General features: G+C 35.9%; 1 protein-coding gene across 1 annotated transcript; it reads right to left on the reverse strand.

The window, feature by feature from the left end:
• Positions 1 to 13012: 13012 nt before the first annotated feature.
• On the reverse strand, positions 13013 to 16831 carry LOC130941412 (ras-related protein RHN1). Its single transcript, XM_057869901.1, has 7 exons — positions 16547 to 16831; positions 16375 to 16452; positions 15501 to 15668; positions 14809 to 14857; positions 14594 to 14667; positions 13769 to 13862; positions 13013 to 13444 (listed from the first exon to the last, which is right to left on the reverse strand). The coding sequence occupies exons 1-7, from the start codon at positions 16583 to 16585 to the stop codon at positions 13344 to 13346; spliced, it is 603 nt and encodes a 200-aa protein (XP_057725884.1). The 5' UTR covers positions 16586 to 16831; the 3' UTR covers positions 13013 to 13343.
• Between the last annotated feature and the right edge of the window lie 2761 nt (positions 16832 to 19592).

Raw genomic sequence — 19592 nt, forward strand, 5'->3', positions numbered from 1 at the left:
GGTTTAATCGGTCTGGTTTAAGGAGTATTCAAGGTTAAACATTGAAAGTCTTCTCCACGAAGGTGGTCCGGGCGGCGTGGTCCGCAGTGTGGTGCGGAGGTGTGATGGACGAATACTCATGGTGGAGGATCTAGAAAGAGAGGGAGTTGATGCTTGATATGGAGGCTCACACTTGAGGGAGAGATTGAATATTGCAAGTGTGAGGAGTGTATGAAGTTAGTCCCACATCAAAGAAAGCAAGGAAGAGTGAGGAGTGTATAAGATGAGAGACCCATTAACTTACTACCTTAAAGTTTTGAGTTGGATGTGGTGTCTTCTCATCTTATATTCTCTCACTTGATTCCTCCTCGAAGTCTCCCTGGTGGTCAAGAGCTCTCGACGGTTAGCCCAACACTATTCCTTAATTGTAATTTGCTATGAAGTTATGGTGTGAATGGCTTATAAGTTATAAAGCTACAAAGTGAATGGGTAATATCATCTAACATTAACGACCGATTCAAGCTAGATAAGCCTAAGAAGAAAGAACATTATAACATATCACTCATTTTCATAAACTCGTAATGCAAAGGGAGAGGAGAAGAGGGGAGGAATGGGTGGTATGACGGGGGAGAAGAGAAAGAGCCGAACCTCATGGAAGGAGTGACAAACCCCATTTTGAGGGTTCATCTTGTGCTGATTTCAGGGGTTTTATCAATGATTCCACACACTTTCTATATGAAAATACAAGATTTTGCATTCCTTTCCTAGTTTTGCCCCATGAATGAAAACATGCTTATTTTGCACTAAAATAGATACATTTCTAATCTTCTCTTGATGCCATTCGATGCCGTGACTTGTGTGTTAAGTGGTTTCAGGATATAGAGTAGGAATGGACCGGAAGAGAGAAGGAAGACGGGTGCAAAGAAAGGAAGCATGAGAATTGAGCTTTGGAAATTTCCGCATGGGCGCGTGCGCGCACCTGGCGCGTCCGCGCGGATAGAGCAACGTGAAGCCGAAGCCAAGAGCCAAGCCACGAGCCGGCTTGAGTAGCGGCTAAGCCATGATCTTCATGGGCGCGCACGCGTACATCACGCCTCCGCGCACATTACAAGACGCCTCGATGGTGCGTGCGCGTGCCTTGCGCGTGCGCGCCGATTTGCGAATATGATTTTTTTTAGAAGTCACGTGACTTAGGCGTGGAGGTAGTTAAGAATCCCACTTTTGGGAAAATGCCTTGGCGGGAAAAGCTTAAGAAGACCAAAGGAGCAAGGGTTAAGGACACTTAGTTCATTTTCTAGATTTTAGATATTTTTGGGGGGATAGTTAGTTACACTTTTGGGAGAAGAAGAGGGAGATTTCAAGCTTTTCACTAGGGTTCATCTTCATCCAATTTCTGAATTTTCGATCACTTTTTGGTGAGATCCATTACAATTCTCACTCCACTTTGTTCATGTCATAGATTTTCTTCTCCAATTTCAAGTAGTAGTTGTAATTGATCAATTCTCATAGATCTAGAATTCAACTTTGTAATTTTGGATTTCATCAATACTTTGAGAATTTGATTTTCATTGTTACTCTTTGAGACTTGTTGTTAGATCCTTGTGTTGCAATACTTTCAATTCTACTTTTCTTCTCATTTTACTATGACTTTCTTTCTTGCTCATCACATGTTTGATAAAATGTCAACACTAGTTATGGAGTAGAAATTTCTCACTTGGCATAGGGTTTGGTCATTGAAAGAAGTTGAATAGTTGTATCAATGGTTGATTTGGAATTAGGGATTGCTAATTGGCTTGGAGTGCACTAAAGCTAGATTCCCATGAGGTGAAGCTAGGACTTGTGACTCAAGTTGATTGTTTTCATTTGACCTTCCTCTATACCTAGGGGATAACTAAATGAAGCAAGGCCTAATTGTTGTCATCATTGAATGGACTATAAGGATAGAATTTCTAATGCCAACCCTAAGCCAAGTCTTTTGATGATTGATTGTTTGTTTCTCATTACTTTGCTAAAACCTTCAAAGAAATCCAACAAGGCTTACTAAATCAATAAAATGCACACTTTGGCAATTCCAAGGGAGAACGACTCGGGAGACTAGTACTCTCGGATATAGATTGTAGATTTGTTTGATGATGGATTTTGCGTCGGTTTAGACTATACTACGATTGATCACTTGATAATTTCTATACCGACAAAAATTCTTTCGTCAAGGAGCCAATGATAGAGAGGGAGAAAGAAATGGCAAAGAGTTTGGTGATGCGGTGGGGTAGTTTTGGCAGCAACAGAACAACTAGGAAAGAAGGTGAAAAGGATCGATGCCTTTAAGAAGAAGAAGATGGGACTCGGATAATGGAATAAGGGAGATGCATTTTTTTATATTAGGGTTGGTGTATATTGTTAGATTTTTTCGTTGAAAAATTTCGACAGTAATGAGCTTACTTAACCAAACGCTATGTTTTGCCTTAGCGTCAGAAACGAATCCGACGATAACAGCGGACCATTTTTTATTTATACCATTGTAAAATCCGACTAAAATCTTTACGGTAATACTCGTGCCAAATTAAAAATATTTTGCATTAAAATTATTGTCAGATTTAGCGTCAATTTTTTTTACGATAATTTCTTCAACATTTTCATATTCACAAATTCTCACAGTAATATCAGCGAAAAAATCTAATGAAAAAATCCAATTCTAACAGTCATGTTTCAAGTAGTGGAAGATGAAAGTGAGATGAGTTTGATTGTTTTTTGCTATAATTTGGGCTCTAAAGTATACCATAAATATTTTAATCTTTCGAAATATTAAGATATATTTTGATGATACTATAACTAAGACCAAATATAACTTGTGTGAATGGACTAAGGTAAACAAAAAAATCTAATAAGGTGCTAGCTAAGGGAAGATTTTGTATACTATTGATAAAAGGGATGCTGGACTATGATGTAGATTTGAAAATACAAACAATTGAAGAATGCAGACATGAATTTGTGATAATTGGAGGTCAGGATAATAAACGTGCTATTAACTAATAAAATGAGATCATGTAGGTGTAGATGACCGGAAAATAGAATGTATTGGATTATATTGGTATGGCTTCTTTAGTATGCTTGGAGTTTATTTGCTAGGACAGTATTTGTATAGTTTTTGCCTAAATTTTGGTGTTGCTTTGGAGGGTTTTTTTCCTACGGTATCCTCTATCTCAATAAGTTAAGAACTAATTTGTCGTGAATTAAAGTTTCATTTAAAGATTTGCCACTGGCCAACAGGTGTTACATGCACAAAACGGGATTTAAAATTCAATACTTACTTAAGTGAACTAGTGAACTAACTATTAGACCAACCTAATGTTGTTTCTTCCTTTATTGGACTGCTACTTTGCTCTACTTGAGCTTTTAATAACCATTTAAAAAAATGTATATATAAACAGATACATAGTAATTGTTTCGGTATCTAATTTTTGTATACTCATGATATACAATATAAATATGATATGTCATGAAAATCAACCATCATTTATTTGTATATCTTTATACATATTGTACATTTATAATGTATATTTTATATTTTAACATATATTTTATACGAATAACTTATTTAATAACTAATTCTTAGTACTAACATAACATAATTATAATAAGACTTTGATCCGTGGCATATAATTTGAATGCAAAAAAATGGGTGCATAAGCAATAACATTTTTTTTTTTTTGAAACAGAGGAAATTTCATTTAGGAAAAAGGAAAGACATCTAACATAGCCAGGTTCTGGACATGGCTTGGGGCATCTTCCATCTACATGCAATTTGGAGTGGTAAAAGCTAAGGTTGCTAATTCATGAGCTACTCTATTCCCTTCCCTCTTAACATGACTAAATTCTATAAATCTAAAATTTCTAATAAGTGAAATGGCATCAGTAATAAAAGTTTCAAAATAAGAATTAAAACACTTTCTCTGTTTGAGGGCACCCATTACTTCTATATTGTCACTTTCAAGAATCACTTTTGAGAAACAACAGTCTTTTGCAAAATTCAACCCCCAAAATGTTGCATATGCTTCTGCTTCATGTGCTTCAAGGGGGTAAGGTATTGCCTGGGTTACTGATGCCATTATGATTCCTATCTCATTCCTAATTACAACACCAACTCCTCCATTAATATCGTATGGGACCGCTGCATCTACATTAACATTCATTGTGTTGGTTGGTGGGCATATCCACTTTTGGTTCACTGAGAATTGGGGCTTCTCTATTGGGCATTTCATTTTTTCTATCATCTGATCTTTCCAAAATTCATCAAAGCACATGCAAGCTTGTTGAACTTCTTTCTCAATCGGTGCCGATTTTTCCTCAAAGACAAGAAAATTTCTCGCTCTCCACAGCTGCTGCAACAAGGTACAAAACAGGCCCCCCTTTTTTCATTCTGAATATTTTCCATAATTTCTTTGACGCATTATTTTACATATGAAAATGTTCCCGTTTCTGATCTCTGGGTGAATGGAGATGCAAACCAAAATTTTCTAGCGAACCAACATTTCCTGAATATGTGTTCTTCCGATTCAGCATCTTCCCAGCATCTCGGGCACAAAGGGGATCAATTTATCCCCCTCTTGTTCAGGTTTTTTTTTATAGGGAGAGACTTATAGAGGAGTCTCCAGAGGAAGTTTACAGCTCTGGGTGGTGCCTTTATTCTCCAAACATCTTTTCAGGTTTGTTTTTCACTTTGTTCCCTTCTGGAAATCTCTGATTGTGATATGGTTTTGGCTCTTAGTTCATGGTAGGCTAATTTAACTCTGAAATCACCATCTCTAGCTTTTTTCCAATAGAAACAGTCCACTTTGTCAGATTTAGGAATAGGAATGTGTAGGATTTGCTGAGCTTCAAAGGGTAGAAAGATATGGTTGATTAGATCTGTGTTCCACTCCTTTTCTTCTTCTAACATTAATTCTTCTACTCTTGCATCTAGATTCAATGTTGTTAGGATCGACCATGGTTTTGATCCGTTTTGTTTAGGGAGCCAAGGGTCTTTCCAAATCTTCACTATTTCACCATTTTCAATTCTCCAGCATCCCCCTTTTTCCAGCACACCCTTTGCTTGCCATATGCTTCTCTATGTGAACCTTGGGGAAAAACCCACGTCTGAGTTCAGAAAGTCTTTTCTATTGTAATATCTGCTCCTAAGGGTCCTGGCTGCCAGCAACTCAGGGTTCTTCATTAACCTCTACTCTTGCTTTGCTAACAGAGCCATATTGAAAGCCTCCATATCTCAAAAGCCCAGCCCCCATTTTGTTTTGACTGGCACAATTTATCCCATTTTATCTAGTGCATTTTTTTTGCCATCTTTTGATCCTCAATAGAACTTATTGATAATTGATGCAATGTGGTTGCAAAGTCCTGTTGGTAATAAAAAACAACCCATTATGTAAGTGGGTATTGATTGGACCACCACCTTGATTAGCACCTCTTTCCCCACTATTAAGAGAAGTTTTTCCTTCCAACCCTTCAATTTCTTCCACACTCTATCTTGGACGAATTTAAAAACTTGTTTCTTGAATCTTCCAACAAAGGTTGGGAGTCCCAGGTACTTCGAGTGTCCTTCCATGGCCTTTATCCCCATCCACTCTTGTATAAGAATCTGTCTGTTAGTTGGCACATTTTGACTAACGACATCTCCGACTTGTTCAAGCTTATGCGTTGTCCTGAAGTAAGTTGGTAAGAAATTAGGGCTTCTTTTACTGTTTGTATCTCCCGATCTGAGGTTCTTGTGAATAGGATGCTGTCATCAGCAAAGAATAAGATGTTGGTCTCCGGTCCATTCTGTATTGTCTTAATCCCTTGTATCAACCTATTGTTGTGTGCTTTTACAAGGATTTTGGACAAAACTTTAACGCATAGAATGAAGAGGTAGGGGGATAGGGGATCCCCTTGTCTTAATCCTCTCGAAGGCTGAAAGGTTTTGGTGGGGGTACCATTGAGTAGGATGGAGAAGGAGGTTGAGCTCACACAGTTCCATACGGTCTGAATCCATTTTCTCGAAAACCCCATAGCCGTTAGGACAGCCCTCAAGAAGTCACATTCCACCCTATCGTATGCTTTATCCATGTCTAACTTCATTCCGACATAGCCTTTATTCCCTAAAGTCTTCTTCTTCATGTAGTGGAATATTTCAAAGGCTATTAATCCATTGTCCGTTATAAGTCTACCCAGGACAAACGCACTTTGATTCTCCCCTATTATTTGAGGGAGGATAATCTTCTACCTATTCGCCATTGTTTTGGTAGCCAGCTTGAGGATCACGTTGCATAAAGAAATCGGTCTAAAATCCCTCGTGTGTCTTGGCTTCTCCACTTTTGGAATCATGCAAATGTAGGTGTGATTTATCTCCTTTGGGTCATCTTCCTCATTTAGAATTTTAAGAACTGTTTCAGTTACTTCATTTCCCATAAATTTCCACATTTTTTGGTAGAACAGGGCCGGCATTCCGTCTGGCCCTGGTGCTTTAGTTGGATGCATATGTTGAACCTTTCTTCATTTATACGGCCTCTAACCACTTCCACAGTTTCTTCCACTTCAAAGGTTTCCTCTGCTGTGAACAGTTTTTCAAAAAAACTCCTCATTACCACTTCTATTTGTTCTTCATCTTCGAATTTGATTTCCGTGTCATCTACTATAGCTTGCACCCAATTTCTTCTCTTTCGTTGTGAGGCTTTATGGTGGTAAAATTTGGTGTTTTTGTCCCCATATTTTAGCCAGTTTACTCTTGACCTTTGGCTCCACCATATTTCTTCCATCCTTATGAGATCATCCAGCTCTTCTTCCTCCATTTTTGTTCTCCTCAGTGTCTCTTCATTTTGAGGGAGGCTATTTAGCTATTCTAGAGACTTTTCGGCCTTCTTAATTCTTTTTGGAATGTCACCAAAAGTCCTTCGACCCCAGCTGTCCAGTCTCTCACCACAAAGTTTTATTTTTTCTTTTACAGTTCCTGTTCTCTCATTCCAAGCTTCTTCCACGATTCGATTGCAATCCTCGTTTGTCAACCACAGCTCCTCAAATCTGAACATATGTTGGCTCTTTTTCCTTCTCTTGGATTCCCGATATAAGTCTAGAAGGATTGGGCAGTGATCTAATTTGTACTTTGTTAGGTGTTGCATCGTCGTTTCTGGAAAGGTTTCTTTCCAGCCTAGATTTGCCATTGCTCGGTCCAAACGCTCTTGAATGTTATTGCTTCCCGCCTGTCCATTTGACCATGTAAAAGAGTGTCATACGAAGCCGAGGTCAAGAAGTTCGCTTGTTTGGACAGCTTCTTGAAATCCCTTTACCTGAGCATATGTGATTGGATTCCCCCCTAATTTTTCTTGCTGGTTTAACACTTGGTTAAAATCTCTGAAAACCACCCATGGCATTGATGATGCTTGCCCAAGAGATCTCAATAGGTCCTAGCTTGCTTGCTTATTTTGGTGTTCTGGCCATCCATAAAATTCGGTTGCTCTCCATTTGTGGTTGTTGCCCCTTGCTTGTATCACCATGTCGGTGTGATTTTTTGACATGGAGGTTATGTTGACTTCAATCTCTCTGTTCTATAGCACTGCTAGCCCACCCCCTCTCTATCTTCCATCTCCATTACAGTCCACTCCAACTACATTCTGCATTCTACCCTTATACCTTAGCCTCATAATTTCTTCTGACTTCTTCCTTGTCTCCATTAGAAAAACAAGGCTGGGAGATTTTTATTTAATGAGCTTGTTTAGAGCTCTAATTGCCCATGGGTTCCCAAGTCCACGGCAATTCCAGCTTAGTATTTTTATTATTGTCGGCAGGGCTGCCCAGCAGCCTCTGCCGTTTTCAATGTTGTGTCCCTTGTTTGCTTCTTGAATTGTGCTGCTTCACCATCTATGTCCATATCCTCTGTTTGGTTTGCCTTCCCCTTTGGGCTTTTGTTTTCCTTTCCTATCTTCAGTTTGGGACTGGTAGGGGCTTCTCTTGCTTGTCTTTTCCATTTCCTCCCTATTGTTTGTTCTTTGTTTGAATTTTGATTTGTGATTTCTTTGAGGACTGATTCTCCTACTCTGGTCAGATTTTCTTGGTAATTTTCGTTTTTTTCCATATTTCCTTCCAATTTGCAGTTCTGTTCTCTTGGACTATTGCTCACTTCTTTTTTCCTTGTTTCTTTTCTTGCATCTTCACTTTGTGTTGTTTCCTTGTCTAAAAATTTTTGAATTTCTATCCCCTTTTTTTTAACTTCTTCTAGGTCCCTTCGTTGAGAGAAGGTTCCTGGTAGAGTTATCGCAGGGGCCTGGCTTGTCCCTTCTCCAACGTCAGTCTCTATTGAGTCTGATATTGACAGGGTGGCCAATTTTTCCATTAGCTTAATAGTGAGTTTCTTTTTTTGATGTTCCTCTCTTTTGCCTTGGTCTGGTTCAGTTTTTTCTTCTTCTTCAGCTACTTTTCTTCCTACTATTTCAACTTTTAACCAGGGGCCTAAGTTCTTGGATTTTTTCCCCTCAGTTTCATCTTTTTTTGCCTTGCCACAGGTGTTTTCTTCATGGCCAGTTCTACCACAATAATAGCACATGGTTGGAGGTTTTTCGAACTTGAAGTTGATCCAGGTGAGATCATTCTTCTTGCTTCCTACATTTGTGCCTTTCATGAAAGGTCTGTCTATTTTCATCTTTACCGTAGCCTTTATGAACCTCTCTTGGTCCCTTCCTACTTCGAATAGCTCACACTCTTTGACCTTTCCCATGCAAGCATCGATATTTTTGCCAAGTTTCAGCACTTTGCAATGTTCTAGAAGATCCTAGATCTGCATCTTTATGTCCACATGTTCAAGCTCTTGTTCCTATTTTTCTACATCCCTATCCCATTTATTTACTATAAGCCAGGCATTTCTAAAGGTCCAAGGATTACCTCTTAGAACTCTATCTCGATCTACCTCATTCTTGAAGAAGAACTGGTAAGTTTTCGGTTTGACTTCAGTAACTTTGAACCCTTCTGGTTTCTTCCATATGTTGTACATAGCTGTTTAGATCCAGGCCACGTTGATGTTTTTGTTTATGACTAGTCTTCCAATAATGCTTATCTGACATTCTTTGATTCCTTCGCTTATGTCTTCTTCGCCATATACTATGAGAGATTCTTCATCCTCTGCTTCATGTTCTGCCGGATCTTCATGCACTGTTTCATTCTCCATTTTGTTTGTTTCAGGACACTGCCGAAAAAAACTCAATCGACTATTAGTTCTAGTGGGGACCGAAGCACAATAAAATGGATGTTTGTACGCTACTCTTCCCAAACCCTAGGAGAGATTCCTAGAGGAGACAGAAGAGAGGAGTAACCATTACGATATCTTTAAAATTCTAACAATTCTGTTAATTTTTATAAGCAATAACATGTTGCTTTGGCACAAATGGCTATTTGAGCTCAGAACTTAGACAAAAATGCAAAAGAAATATCCAAAACATGTGTGTGCAATATTCAAAGACAGCAAACCTGAGTTAAGAACATCCCAATGGTAAACCAAACAAAAACAAGAAGGATGAAAAGCATGGGATGTCTTTAGTGAAATGGAAGATAGTGCATGCTGCAAAGGCTTAGGAATCGGAGTTGCGTTAATGAGAAATTTGGCTCTATTATTCAAGGAGGATTATCCACTTTGGAAGAAGATCATATGCTTTTACAACATCTTGAATCCAAATGAAATGATTATGTCCCAAATACAGTTTGAAAGGTTGGTACTTGTGCAAATATATGAAATTTGAAATTCAAGAATGATCAACTTAAAGATAAAGTGATAAAAGGGATGGTGATAAAAGTAGGGATAGAAACATAATTAGACTTTGGAAGGATCTATGGATACAAAATTAGAGATAAATGGACATCTTTCTTCAATTGTTCTTATGTCAAACCAAAGAGAGTCATATATAATGGAATGTGATTTTTGGGATAGATTAGTTTTGGTGTGGAATTTTCATTGGTGTATAGAATTATGGAAGTGAGAATTAGAGGTCGTAGAAGAATTATGCAGTGTCTTATTATTAAATTCTGTGGTTTGAGGGAGAGATGAAAACATGATAAGTCTAGAAGTTATCAAACAAAATCTTTAGTGTAGGTGGTGCAAGAGAGTAGAATCTCATAAGAATATCAAGCTATAGCTTCATGACCAAAGTGTGGAGAGGATTAGTTCCTTCCAAAATTGAGCTATTTTTATGGTTCGTGTTGGTGAAAAGAATTAACACTAAGGATTGTTTGTGTAAAATGAAGATTTTAAATCAGAAGCACTGTAGATGCAATTTGTGTAATGCAACTGATGAGAATGTGGTCAATCTATTCCTTAATTGTAATTTGCTATGAAGGTATGGTGTGAATGGCTTATAAAGTTACAAACTGAATGGGTGATGTCATCCAACACTAAAGACTGATTCACAAATTAGATGAGCATAAGAAGAAAGAATACTACGATATATTTACAAACTCGCAATGTAGAGAGAGGGAAAAAGAGGAGAAGCATGGGCGGTGTGACGAGGGAGAAGAGAGAGAGCTGAACCTCGTGAAGGGAGCCTACGGTAGAGAGTGAGGAAAAAATGGCGGAGAATTTGGTGACGCGATGGGGGTAGTTCTAGCAGCAATACAGTGACTTGGAAAAGGCAAAAACCGGGAAAGAAGGTGGAAAGGAGCAACGCCTTTAGGAAGAAGAAGATGGAACTCGAATAACAGAATAAGGGAAACACGTTTTTTATATTAGGGCTGGTGTATACTGTTAGATTTTTCATTGAAAAATTCCGACGGTAATGGGCTTACTTAACCAAATGCTACATTTTGTTTTAGCATTTTGGAAACGGATTCATCGATAATGGCGGACCATTTTTTATTTATACCATCGGAAAATCGGACTAAAATCTTTACGATAATACTCACACCAAATTAAAAATATTTTGCAACAAAATTATCGTTGGAATTAATGTCGAATTTTTTCTCAATAGTAATTTCTTCAATATTTTCATATTCACAAATTCTCACGGTAATATTGGCGAAACAATTTGATGAAAAATCTGACTGTAAAAGTCGTGTTTCGGCCTTTTAGGTAGTGGAAGATGCAAGTGAGATGGACTTGGACTTGATTGTTTTTTGCTATAATTTGGGTTTTAAAATATCCCATGAATCTTTCAATCTTCAAGAATATTAAGATATGTTTTGACGATACTATAACTAAGATCGAATTTAACTTGTGTGAATGGACTAAAGTAGACAAGAAAATCTAATAAGGTACTGGCTAAGGAAAGATTTTGTATACTATTGAAAAAAGGGATGCCGGACTATGGTGTAGATTTGAAAATGCAAACTATAAACGGGTGAGGAAGAAAGACACGAATTTGGTGATAATTGGAGATCAAGATAATAAATATGCTATTAAGCATAGTTATCAGAATCAAATCGGTAATCAATCTGGCTAAATTACTGTGTTAATAGTTCAATCGGTGAGTCATTGATCGAACCATTTGACCGGTAATAATTAAATAAATATATAAAATTATAATAAAATTTAAATTTAAATAATAAAAATATGAATTTAATTTTAATACATTATATTTAATTATGCAACGTTACATCAATAAAAATAATTACTTTTTATATTGATCGCACAAATAGTTATTCAAAAGAAAACGGATGTGATTGGATAAGTACGTAAAATATTTTATATTATTAGTACATTAAAATTAAGTTATAAAATAAACAAATAAATATTATTATGAAAAAATAAAAATAATATTTTATATTATTTAAATTTCATTGCTTTAATTTAAATATAATGGCTTTTAGTATAATATATATAATTATTAGTCTTTGGTATGATACATTGATAACTTGATAACTGGGTAACAAAAGGCGTTGATATATATATATATACCTCTAAAATATTGAAAGACATTTTGACGTAGTGCCGTAGTGGTAAGCTAATGCCCAGCTTTTTTCGGATTAGTCATTTAATCTAAAAGAATGTCTCCTACCATGATCCAGCGCACCACTAGTACAGCACGGAGATGTGCGGGAGACATTAACCCGCCGGTTCAACAGGTCCGGTTTTCTACAGGTATATTGTAGAAGGATCAGAAATCTATTTTAAATTGGCTTAGGGTCCAATTCACCAGTTTTGGAGATCGGGAAATAGAAGGTGCTGGATTATATTGGTATGGCTTCTTTAGTACGCTTAATCTTTTTTTTTTTTTTGTTTCCCATGATATCCCCCAACCAGACAGGTCAAGAGCTAATCCGTCGCATTACTGAGCTCCATTTAAGGGTTTACCGCTGGCCAATGGGTTGCTGCATGCACAAGGCGGGATTCGAACCCCCGATACTTGCTTAAGCGGACTAGTGAGCTAACCACTAGACCAACCCAACTTAGTTATACGAATGACTAATTTAATAACTAATTCTTAGTACTAACGTAATACAATGGTATATAATAAGACTTCGATCCGTGGCATACAACTTGAAAGCGGAAAAATGGGCGCATAAGCAATAACACGTTGCTTTGGCACAAATGGCAGCGGAAAATGGGCGCATAAGCAATAACATGTTGCTTTGGCACAAATGGTAGCTCAGAACTTAGATGGAAATGCGAAAGAAATATCTAAACATGTGTGTGCAATTCTAAGACAATAACCAAATTAGATTAATCTAGTAATTAGCTCACTAGTCCGCTTAAATAAGTGTCGAGAATTCAAATTCCGCTTTGTGCATACAACAATTTATTAGCCAGCGACAAACCCTTAAATGGACTTAAATAAAGCTCAGTACCGCATCAGATTAGTCTTTAGTACCGCATCAGATTAGTCTTTAGCCTGTGAGACTGAAGAATACCATGGGAAATTAAAAAAAAAAGAATATTCAAAGACAGCAAACGTTGAGAACATCCCAACGGTAAACCAAACACAAACTTTAACTGGTAGTAGTAAGTTGCTTCAAACGTGAAAGATAAAAATTGCAATTTCAATAGCTAGTATTACTGTAATAGCCTGTTAGCCATATTAGTGCCGTAGTATAATACCAATAATATCATAACGAATAACATTATGTGAAACAAGTTTATCGACATTCGACAAGGAACAATAATAGAAAAGAGGGTGCAGAGAATGGAAGGATCAGAGTCGCTAACCTTTTTAAATACATAAATGCATTTAACTCTTTACTCAAGAAGTTAACGAAAATATACATTCAACTCAAGGGGGACACATTTAGCTCCAACAAGTTTATTTCATATTAATTTGTATCCATTCATCTAGGAAGCCCATCAAACTCGTTGAAGCTTCACCAAAGCAGGACCATGAAATTTTGTTTAGTGCTACAACCTATAGAATAAAAGAAAAATATATTTATGAACAACATGATGCAGCTCTCGATCCTTCTGCGGGTCTATCAACTAGAACCATCCCCGCCGGGTTTTGCGCTGGTTGAGCCCTTGGTAACCTCTTGGCTGCTTACATAAACATAAACATAAACAATTGGATAAACATAAACATAAACCTCTTACTGCTTACATAAACATATGAATTCAGGAATTTATATCATAAACATAACCTCTTTTTCTTGTCTTTTCCTACTTTGGTGTTAGCTATCACTCTTTAACTTTATCAAGAAAACGTTTACAAACTAAGTGAACTAGATCCTTCGTGGACCGAAGATGCTCTTTATTTGATTGAATGCAACCAAAGAAAGAAGGGGCAGAAAAGTTACAGCATTATTTATCATCCTCATCAAGCAACCTAGAGCATAAGTAATAAGAGGAAAGGGCACGCACCTATTTCATAGAATATTTCATTAACATTGGCTGCAGTTTTGGCAGATGTCTCCATGAAAAACAGACCATTTTCCTCAGCATACGCACGTGCTTCCTGCATGACCATGAGAGAACTAATAAACTGGTAGTTCCAAGAAATGCCTCATGCAAGCTATCAGTCATACACGCATTAACAGTAAATTAGATAAGTATTAAGCTAGTTATGCAGGTACAGCTATGTACAAGCCAAAGATAGAATCACCCCATATGAACCTTTCCGAGTCAATTTCATTTGCTTTTCAGTTTGTAATGAGGCATCAATATCAAATCCTTTTGAAAATAAGATAAAATCGAAGCTGCAACAGACAACTACCATGTTTTTGGGTAAACAACAAAAACCACCAATTTGTTTGAATACCCAAAAGAGAGCTCCCATTGATGCAATTGGTGTATAAGAGCAATAATTTCAAAATATGCAAAAAAGTAAACATGTCTAACGAAAAAAAAAAAAAAATGTCTGCAACAGAATTGTACAAGCAATATACAGAGAGTTAAGATATCTAATGACCCTAAAGCACCAAACCCTCTTCAAAATAAGATGCTGGTTGCAATTTGACACTAAGCTTTCCTTACATAAAGCTATAAAAACTAGAGCTAACATCAAATAGTACCCAAAAGATGGAAAATAATATAATTTATGTCTCAACTGAACCATGTTGCTATTTTATTAGCAGAACCCGGTGCTTCATCACAGTTGTAGCCACTAAATTAACAATATTTTAAAAAAAAAATTGATTCTTGATAGCTAACACCAAAGTAGGAAAAGACAAGAAAAAGAATATTTACTTCAGCTGCCACTTTGCGCTTATCTTCCAAGTCAGCTTTGTTACCAGCAAGTGCCATGACCATGTTAGGGTTACCTGCAGCAACACCAAAATGAGAGCATTATTTTAGCAACTAACTGTGATTAAAGCTGCTAGAAACCCTTCAGGTAGGGAAATTAAAAATGGACTGTGTTTGATATACAAGCATAAGAGAACAGCAAAACCAATATGAAATACCTTGCTTTTGAAGCTCTTGGACCCACTTCTTAGCTCGTGTAAATGAATCCTGTTAACAAAAGATAGAAGTCAAAACATAAAACCTTGTACAGAGAAACAATATGCATTAAAGCATAGGGTCTCTGCCGAAAAAAGAAGGGGGGGGGGGGGGGGGGGGGGACTGAATATTTAAACCAAAGGACAAAAGTGAGCTCACACATGCCATCATACAAACTCACAATTGACAACACAATCTTTGCCACATTTCATAAAGAATGTGATCAATTCTTTGACATAATTTATCAATAACATTCATCACGTCCAAGAAAAGATAGCATGAACTCAAACAAGGTCTTCCTTTTTTTCCCAGATTATACTCTGGAGCTAGGTGTAGCAAGAAATACAGTAAGCAAATCATTTGCACAATCACATTACTCGTCAAAGTTCATCATCATGACAACATTTACTATTGACTTTGTGATTTTTCGGACACAACAAGAATTGCAGCAATGTTCTTATGTCAAAATACTTAAAACAACATTAACAACAACAACAACAAAAGATTGTCTCACTAGATGGGGTTACATTTCAGAAAAATATATCTATCCCAACTCCCAAGTTATATTCAGAAAACAACTAATAAAATTATATCGTTATTGCCTATCTAAATAGTTAATTAGAAATTTCCAAAATCAAAGGGAAAGATGTCTTACTGTGCTAGAAATATCATAGACAATGATAGCCGCAGCAGCACCTCTGTAGTACATGGGAGCCAAACTATGGTATCTTTCTTGTCCAGCTGTGTCCCATATCTCAAATTTCACTGTGGCATCATTTACAGCCAATGTCTGCGAAAAGAATGCTGCTCCAATTGTTGATTCCTGTCAACATAATAAATCAAAGAAATTCAGCAACATAATCCTCAGATCCATAAATATTAAATACCATAATAAGAAAAGCCCTCTCTCTTTCCCCCAACCATCCACATTGCTTTTAGGGGTTAGAGAGAGTTTACTCTAATACAGTAATACCCATATTTTTTTAAAAATTGGCAGTAACCAAGATGAGCTTTCAATAGATTTATTTTATTACATTCTATTTAATTTAATGAGCTCCTAAATATTTATTTTGGAATCACCATCCAATAAAAGTTTGACAACTTGGCACAGTACTTTCTTTTCTAACAAAAGATTATTTTGTGCCAGGAGATTTACACTCAGTTAAACTCCAAGCCTCCAAGTGACAATTCGTTATCATTACCCTCCTATCCCGCTTAAAATGTGAGCAAATTATATGATCCAATATTGAGCTGAATCTTTTTTGTACTCAGAATATCAATTTTTAATCACTGAATAATAGTCAATAAAATAAAGCTTAATCCGATCCCTAAATGAAAACCAATTAATAAATTAATAACTTAAGCATAGTAAGATGGCAAAATTCAACTACATGTAATTCGCCGATTTTTTTCCGTTACTCATAAACAAAACCCCAAGCTAAATCTTCACTAAGATTTTGAAATTTTCACATGCAAACCAACCAGAATACAGAAAATCGATATCTCTGTGATAGCTAATAATTAATAACCTGAAATTCAAGGAATTGACCCTTAACAAAGCGCAAAACGAGGCTGGATTTTCCTGCACCCATATCCCCCAGCAGAACCTGAAAAAAAAAAGAAAGAAAGTAAGATTTGGTTACTATATGAGGGGAATTGTAATCGAGGAAATGAAAAAAGGAATCGAGAAAAAACACAAACCAATTTGGCGTTGAGATTGTTGTGTCCGATCGTAGCCATGGAAGCGAATTGGACCGATCGGAGGCTAAGAGAGGCAGAGAGAGAGAGAGAGAGAGAGAGATTAAGGAAGACTTCAACAACAAAACGAATAAGAAAGAAGTTTCCAGAAGGAAACGAAGGTTACTGGAATCAAGAGTAGAAGAAGAAGAAGAAGAAGAAGAAAAAGAAGACGACGAAAGCACAAAGCAATGTGTTAAAGTCTCTCTCTCTCTCAATTTTTATTGCTTCTTTCTTGCGGTGTGGTTGTTTGCGTGTTGACGCGCTACTTTATTTCTTTTTATTTTATTTGCTTTCTGTTATTTCTACTTTTTTTTTCCTTTTTGTGAAATGGGATTTTTTAAATATAACTTTCAAAAAAGAAAATTATCTTTTTTAAGACTTTTCTTTTGATATATATTACTTTGTAAGACTTAATCCTAAATTGAATATGAATTTATTTAAAGTATTAAAGTTTACAAATTAAGAATTTGTTGAATAAAATTATAAATTTATAATCGTGTATAATTTTAAAAAACAAATTTTTATATTATACCAAAATCAATATATAAATAAAAGGTAAGGAAAATAAAAAATAATTATCACAATAATTGCAATTATAAAGATATACTTTATTTTTTTTATGTCATAAGTTGATGGTTTTTTATTTAAATAAAAAATTTTAATTTTTAACCAATAAATTATAGTTCAAATAGTATAGTCTTTTTATCTTCACTTAAAAATTTCGAATTCAAATTTTACTCTTAATTTCAAAGGAAAAAAAATAGTTTTTATAAATTTTAGTTATTTTAAAATTTTTTTTAGAGAAATTAGTCTTACTATAAAAAGAGATTATTAATTTCTTTCATAATATATACTTTATCTTTTCTATGTCATAAGATGATATTTTTATTTAAATAAAATATTTTAATTTTATTTAGTTATTTTAATTTTTTTTTAGACAAATTAGTCTTTTTATAAAAGGAGATCATCAATTTCTTTCATTGTGATCTTTTTTAAAAAATTAATTATTTTATAATAATAATTTTTTAAGTGACAATTTATCTGAAATTTGTTTAGGTCAATTTTTTAGAGGGATATTTATTGTTTATGTTTTATTGGATTTGGTGGCTTGATTTGATTGGTTGATTCTAAGTTGGTTTTTCTTTATAAGACACATGACCATTGACCAAAATGAATGATGGCACCAAAATTGAACTATTCTGGTCCATCCTAAAGTTCGGTGAAATCTTTTTTTTTTTTTTGAGAAACTATTAAAGAAAAGTATAAATTATGAAATCTGACCAAAAAAATAATTCAATAACGTGAGCTATATTTATTTTCATCAATCAACCAATAATAATTACTAATATATATATATATATATATATATATATATATATATATATATATAAAAGAAAGAACTCAACATTCAGATAAAGCAAGTAAAACAAAAACAAAGTCATAAAAATAGAACAACTCTTATATTATCTCCGACATAGCCATTAACAACATGAATTATTTACAACACCACTCAATAGTACATGAAAAGAATTGATCCACGTAGTCTCTAATTCATGTTGTCTTGCTGTGAAAGATGACATCATTTTTGCATAATCAAATAATCCATATAATTGAGAAGAATCCAAATAGTCAATACTTGCGCATCTCTTTTCTCATCAGCACAGATCTCCAATTGTCAAAGTGCTCTTTCAAAGTACTGGGGACAATCCACTCCTGTCCAAACGTCGAGATCCAAGCACACCACACCTGCCAAGAGTACTCACAAGTAATAAATATATGTTGTATATTTTCAACATCTTTCTTACACAACACGCACAAAGTATCATTCTGTTATAAGATTCCCGATCTACTAAGCCGGTTCTTTGTATTGACTCGGCCTACCAATACAAATCAGGAGAAAAACTCCACTCGTGGCGGAACTAGACCTTTCCAGATTTTTTTTGTGAATCTGTAGCTCATAAGCTCCTCATCCAAAGTCTCTTCCTGCAAAACCCACACAAATGAGTTAGTAGAATAAATGTCTTCCTTATCAAATTTTCACACCACTCTATATTGCACATCTGCTATCAGTCTAACAGATTGCAAGACATGAAGCAGCTAGTTCAGCGTATCTGTCTCCCATTATCGTAGTTTCCTTCTCCATTGGAAGTGTCACACCCACTCTATCCCATCCCAGAACCCACAATCTCCAATTACTGATCTTTTTTTGTTTGAAATCAAGAAGAGTCTCGACAAGGAGTCTTTCAGCTTTCTCACTTGGAGTCATGTATCCTCCCAAAATTTGGTGGATCTACCATTTCCTACTTCCATAGCAAGCCCATCAATTATCTTCTGCCGGACATGTTGCTCCTTTATTTGCATTTGACATATGTCTCTTCATGGACCTCCCCTCTTCGGTAATGTTTGAGTTGACAACAAGTGATTCGGGTTCAAGCTATTGTAAGAGTATATAATCTTCTTCCATAGGGGATAGTCCTCTTTAGAGAACCACCACCACTATTTAAACAATAATGCCGTATTCTAGACAACCGCATCACCCACTCCCAAGCCTCCTAGCTTATTTGGTGCCTGGATCATCTCCCACTTTACTAGGGCCATACCAGATCATCCATCATCCTTTCTCCAAAAGAACTTCTTCTGCAAAGAGATAATTCTCCGTGCAACCGCATTTAGCATATTGTACAAACTAAGGTAATAGATAGGCAGGCTATTGATAACTGACTTGATGAGTACCAGCTTTCCAATCTTACTAAGAACCTTTGCTTTCCACAAGCTGAGTTTCTCTTCCACCTTATCAATAACCGGCTTCCAAGTTTTTACCACGGATTCGCTCCTAGGTTAATGCCAAGGTACCTCATTAGTAGAGCTGCCTCTTGACAACCTAGTAGCTAACACATCTGGTTAACACACTCCTGGCTGCAGTTCACTGGTATCAAGTTAGACTTCTCGAAGTTAATGCTCAACCCAAACATCACTTCAAAGCACTTCAGAAGTCTCTTATAGTTTC

The sequence above is a fragment of the Arachis stenosperma genome, chromosome 7, assembly GCF_014773155.1.
Source record: "Arachis stenosperma cultivar V10309 chromosome 7, arast.V10309.gnm1.PFL2, whole genome shotgun sequence".
Classification (NCBI taxonomy): Eukaryota; Viridiplantae; Streptophyta; class Magnoliopsida; order Fabales; family Fabaceae; genus Arachis; species Arachis stenosperma.